General features: G+C 38.6%; 1 protein-coding gene across 1 annotated transcript in view; it reads left to right on the forward strand.

The window, feature by feature from the left end:
* Positions 1–1282: 1282 nt before the first annotated feature.
* Positions 1283–6311, forward strand: part of adgrl4 (adhesion G protein-coupled receptor L4) — an 11798-nt gene continuing 6769 nt past the window's right edge. Inside the window, exons 1-7 of the mRNA XM_020596861.1 lie at positions 1283–1354; positions 1770–1916; positions 4021–4170; positions 4843–4998; positions 5358–5428; positions 5835–6014; positions 6240–6310. Of these exons, the coding sequence (XP_020452517.1) occupies positions 1309–1354; positions 1770–1916; positions 4021–4170; positions 4843–4998; positions 5358–5428; positions 5835–6014; positions 6240–6310 (821 nt within the window). The 5' untranslated portion in view covers positions 1283–1308. The remainder of the gene's footprint in view (positions 1355–1769; positions 1917–4020; positions 4171–4842; positions 4999–5357; positions 5429–5834; positions 6015–6239; position 6311) is intronic.

Below are 6311 nucleotides of genomic sequence, written 5' to 3' on the forward strand. Positions count from 1 at the left end.
TCTCAGCAATAAACTGAACGCCTTGCCTAAGCAATTCAAACCGCCTCCACAGATTGCAATACAGTCAACAAAGAACTTATCTTTCAAGTGAAACTATTCATCAATGAATGTGTCGGAGTGCCAAAAAGTAGAAGGCACTTTGAAAAGGCCTCAGTTACACCTGAATGGCTACTTCTCCTTTTGGACTATTGTCAGTGTTTCACATTTGAATTCACCTGTTTCCTAACTGCTTTTAACTGCCAGTTAAAAGCAAAGTTGTAAAAATCTGCACTTGAAATGAGTGGCAGTGGCAGGCTTTTAGTAAAGATGAGAAACCAACAAGTGCCATTAGGTAAGCGGCCTCTCACTACTTTGTCTTGTGTGGGTCAGTAGCTCACTGACAACAACTGAATAACACCCAGCCCTGTTCATTTCCTTCACAGAGAATGGGGTCATTAGTCTGTGAGGGGTGTCAAAATGCCAACAATAAGTTGTGTTGTCTTCACTTATCTTCAGAGCCACACTAGCTGCAGCACAAAAGGACTTACATTTGTGTTTGTATAGCAGTCTTTTTGCGGTGATGTTATTACTTTCATCATGCTGATAGAAATACTCTTTTTAAGGCAATGTGCATAGAAATGCGAACAATAGCAAGCTGCATGATATTTCAACAACTTTATAAATGGCACATGGTATCTTCAAAATATCAGAGTGCTTAAAGGAAACTTAGGAAAAGGCAAAATTTTTCAATCTGTATTACATTGTTCAGTGAAGTGAAATTTGAATGCTTGTGTCTACAGTTTGATTCAGCAGCTGGGAAAAATTACAGGTATTTTTGATCTCTGTCTGAAGAACACTGAGATGGTCACTTGAAGACAAGTAGCACTGGAATGTGTGCGTGAATTCCTGTACAGTCCTTTGCAGAAGGGAGGGGGTCCATGGGCGAAGTTAGTCAGAGTTGTTTTGGCCTGTGTTTACACAGCCTACAGTATGTGTTCAAGTGAAAACAATGGCATGGAGGCTTCCAAAATGGCGATGTATGTCATAGCATCAACAACACTATATAAGATGGGTGAAAAACTGCGCTGCTAATAAAACTCCTTTTATATTTGATGTATAGTGGAGGCAAATAAAAAAGGTGTGTTGGGTGCTGTGTGTTAGAGCGGTCAGTGAAGGGACCAGGCTTCTTGTTTTTAAAAGCAGATTAAAGACCAGGACAGGAAGGGCCAGGTTTAGGGAAACAGGAAAACTGATGCAAGGAAACGGACTACGTCACCAGCCAGCCCACTGCAGTCTGTGCTAAAAGTAAAATCCAGACCTAGCGCAAGTATGGAGTCTTTGCTCAAGTCACCGATGAAACTTATGCTTTTGACAGGTATGTGAGCTTTTCTACATTACAGCATGGCAAGTGTTTCATATGGACATGGTTGCTAATGTATTTGTATTTATGGAATCTTCATATTAACTATTTCGGGTTTGGGTGATGTGACACGGCCACAGTTGAGCTTGATATAATATTTCAAAATCATTTTCAAATTATAATTTTTTATGTTGTGATTTTTTTTATTTACATAATTTCTGTGACTGAAACACAAAGCTGTATTCGAAACTTGTGGGTTATGAAAGTAACACTGCTCTGATGTGTTACATAAGTAGCAGGTTAGCTCAGCCAGAGATGAAGATGCTTAAAAGAAAAAGCAGCAGTGGCATCACAAAAAGATCTGCAATCTGATTGTCATGGTTTATGTTAAACTTACACACCCTTGTGTCTTGTGCTTGTGTTTGCGCAGCATGGCTCTCCACTCTGATGGACCCATGCAGCCTTTCTGACATTTGTGATTCTTGTCATCAACATGCAACGTGCAAGCCGCTGAATGGATCAAATGCCTGCTTCTGTAACCAGGGATATACTGGAGATGGAACAACATTTTGCAATGGTGAATATGGACTCACATATTTACAATGATGCAACAGTACCAGCCTTGGCCATTTTAGAAAGCATTTGTTGTTTGTGACTGTGGATGAGTTTAGGTAAAACAACTCCATGTCTTCTTGTCTACCATTTCCTTTCTGGGACACAGCTGGTTTGCCTTGCAGCGATTTAAAACATAGCCTGTCACCTTGTTGCCATCGCCTCTCACTGAGAGATGGCAACAGAGGAAACAACACAATGTGAAGAAGTAGCTCCATAATACTACTTTATTAGTAACATCATTACTAGCATGCCTTTCAGTCAGCATTGTTACTCCTGCTACGTTTATGTTTAGAATTCCTGGAACCCCTTTTGTTTCCTGACCAAGCCCCATCACAATCGCAGTACAGCTCCCAAATTCCAAGAGCCAAAAGCAAAGCAGAAACACAGTTTCAAGTTATTTTAAAACAAAAAGGTCAATTAAGTTTAGAAGTCATTGAGCTCCTTCTAGTATCACAGTTAAAAATGATTATGTCCACTTGGTGAAGTTTAAAACCAAGTCAATTTAATGCAACAATTAAAGTGAGTATTTATTGTATTTTCATAAATTTGTTTCTGAAGCAGGTCAACAGTCATTAATCAGTTAGTGTAAGATTTGACTGCCTGGAAAAGTTACTCATTAACAAAATATTTAGAGTATATGTAAATGTTATTCATAGTTTTAAGAAGCTGATCCATATACTGTAACATTTTTAATATGATTGTAATTTTTCAACAATGTGACAAAAGTCAGTGCAGTATCTCCTGTACCTGATTATAAAACACTGTCAAAGTGAATCCTAAAATATGTGGCTGAAATGTTTGCGCAACAATGACAGTTCAAGGGTCCTGCGTGTTGTGGAGATATTTCCCCTTTGAATATACTGTAGCTACCTCCCTCACCAGAGGAGAGGATTTCCTTTACCGCAGACAGCTTTTGTGCAAAAGGTACAGAGGACAGGAAGAGCAAAGCGTTCGTCATGCCTCGACAAGTGAAAACAACAGAGCAAAGTCTTACCAGGTTATTCCAATAAACCTGGAGACCAGGGAGGGAAGATGTGTTTGAAAAACAAAGCTGGAACAGCTTTTTCTATAATGAGTGGACCAGAGCACCACCCACAGCAAACCCCTCTGTATCTGGTACTTTGTAAACCTGGGCAACAAATTCAACAATATTTGAAGTAATTTGAGTTTCTTGAAATGAAACAGAGGCAAACAGCTGCTTGGCAATCACAAAATTGAACAATAAAAATTGGAAATAAGAAAGAGCCTGCCAGGGCTTTAATCAAGACTAGAGCATAACTGAGCTTCAAGTTCAATCAACACCAGGACAAAGGAAAAGGATCAGATGGAGGTATTCTTACAAAAAAAAAAGACAAACTACTTGCAGAGGACAGTTTAAGTCAATATTTGTGTGAACATGACAGATGTTAACAGATGTTAGAAATGCTACCATCATGTGCTATGCATTTCATGGTAATTTTGGTGTTTTGCTACATTATCCTGTTACTCAAACAGGCATAGAGTATTGCACTGCTTTGAGTCAAAGATAAAGGATTAACATGTTTTTTTTTATGTCAAAATGTCTGCAAATCCATCCATGTTGCATAGTGTTCAACAGTGAAAAAGGAAGAAACTCATTGTCAAAGAGGTGCAGAACTCCAGACCAGAATAATATAGTCAGTCATAAGGCCTGCAGCTTTGTGTGCAAGGAAAGATACACTTCCGACAAATGTACATTAACAGTTTGTTTCATCATCATTTTAGTACAGTTTATCTATCTGCCAAAAACATAGAGAAAAGCTGCTTGATGCAAGTTCTGGCATTTTATTGGAGTATGTTGGTAAATGTAGGAAATTAAGCAAAAATATGACCGTTGAAAAAGAAATTCTTACAATTCATCACAGAGAGAAATGTCTGTTTAGGTTTTTTTTTTTTTTTAATTAAGGGTCTTGAAATTGGTCATATCAGTTAATTATGATTTGTAAATCTAAAAACATTTTAATGAATTGTTGTTGACTTTTTTTTAAAGAAGCAAAATGTTTCTTGTTTTTAGCAAATAGCCCAGTTTACTTTCTATCCTCCTCCAGATGACGATGAATGCCAGAATGTCACTGGCATCTGTGGGGAAGGGGGCACCTGTACCAACACAATGGGCAGCTACTACTGCACATGTGTCTCTGGATTCATGTCAACGGGAAACATCAAGTTCCAGCCCAACGACGGCACCAATTGTGCTGGTAACGTCTGATTCACTCAGTCAAGTATTCTAGCTCTGTTTTGGTCACATTAATAATACTATAGAAACTGTACTGACACATATAGATAATGTATGAGTGTGTGTGAAAGCAGTGACCACAGAACTGCGAGGCCATGAGGACTGCATGTGTGTGCACTGCTTTCTCTTTCACTGTACTGAGGAGGATAAATATGTTGGAGGTGATTTTTACCTCGACCTTTTATTTCCTTCCCATCTGTTATCTCAGATGTTTCGCTCCATTTGCGCTAGAAGAGCTATAACTGTACCATGAAGTATCCCTGCAGTGGTCCAAATGTTTGGCTGATGCCATGTAAATGATTTTAGGAGCTGACTTATGAATATCCACGTGTGTAAAATGCATGCAAGAATTGCAGTTTAAATTCCAAAAATAGTTATAAAGTATACTGTATTAATAGTAAGGATTAGGATGTCTTCTGTCCGTGTTTGTAAGAAAATCATTAACATCACTTAATCTTTCAGTATTTTTGAGAAATGCAGAAGAATTTTAATGAAGAATATAAGTTATCAAACGAAAACTATATCCATAAACTCAATGGTCATTTATTTTACCATTAGTGATGTTGAGAGTATCAGTTACTGTAAATTGTGTGTATTGTTAATTGGAGCTGAACCCTTTGTATGCATCTTTCAGGTATTGATGAATGCAGGCCAGGACGACTCTGTGGAACAAACTCACTCTGCCATATTACAAATGGATCTTTCTATTGCACCTGTCAGCGTGATTACATCCCAAGCCCAACTTCAGGCAGTAAGCGCTTTAATCCAGGGAAAGGTGTAAGTTGTAAAGGTCAGTATGAGGATGGAAGAGTGCACATACACACACACACACACACACACTCACTGGTGCTTACATCCAAGGACTTACATATTTCTTCATCTGTTTTTTTTTTTAACTTCCTCTCTCCCACATGCTCACAGAACCGGACATTTTTTAACTTTTTGACAGAATTTATTATGCAATACATCAAATACACAGTGCAATCTTAAATTTTCTGATGGTTTAAACACCACTGATAAAAAGAGAGAGATGTGATGATATGCCTTTGCAGCTTTTAGAGAATATATACTTCAAAGTAACATCCTTTATCCTGCCGAAATCATGGAAGTAAACTCAAAGAGATACTTTTGGTAACTGTTGTTTTTCAGAGGATCCTCAAAAATTCTGCCATGACAACAGTGGATGCATCACACAGGCTGTCAACAAAACACTTGAATATGTAAGTGACCCTCTTCCACATAAGGCAAAAATAGATATGATGACACTGCCCTCTGTTGGAGAGAAAGAAAGTGAACATGAAATGAAATAGGCAGAAACTACTGTATATTGTAAAGTAGCAAGGACACACAGCACCAGGCACTATCACCCAACTACCCCCTGCAGAACATTTGTGCCACCTACAGGCAAGAAAAGTAACAACAACTGACATTTTGATTTCTACCATCTCCGGGCAAAGAAAGTTGATAGTTGTTGTAACTTTGATCCATAGGAAGGCAATGCATGTGAGTTGTTTCTTTTTAGAGAGTGTGACTGTGTGTGCCACTGTGCACCTACTGGAGAAGAAAGAAAATGAAAATATCTCTGGTTAGGTTGCACCCTTCCCATGTTAGCATTATCTTTCCTAGATAAGTAACTTCACGGACCCCCAGAGTCTACTGGAGGAAATTGGCAAACAGACATCCGGTGAACTCACCTCCGTGGAAGTGATCGCATATGTGGAGGCCTTGTGTCGCTCTGCATCCACCCTGGCAGCTGGAGAAAAGGATTACGCTCTCAATCCCTCTGTCATCAACTCAACTCTTTCAGTAATCTTTGTTTACTTTGTTTATATATTGTGTCAGTATATAATATCTTGATGCCAAAGGATTATTAGCTCTCTCTGTATTTATTAAACCAAAATACTCTGATGTGTGTAGGCAGGTTTTTGAAGAAAGATGCCCTGTCCTACAAGTCAGCAAGTAGAGGAATATCCCTCATAGGTTACTACATGCAATGAGAAAAATAAAAAAACATTTCTACACTCTCAACAGAAATTAGTAAAAGCGGTAAACAACCTCGTGGAGAAGGATGAACTGGTGGCTTGGAACAGGATAAAAGAAGAG

This window comes from Monopterus albus, unplaced genomic scaffold (genome assembly GCF_001952655.1).
Source record: "Monopterus albus unplaced genomic scaffold, M_albus_1.0 scaffold31.1, whole genome shotgun sequence".
Lineage (NCBI taxonomy): Eukaryota > Metazoa > Chordata > Actinopteri > Synbranchiformes > Synbranchidae > Monopterus > Monopterus albus.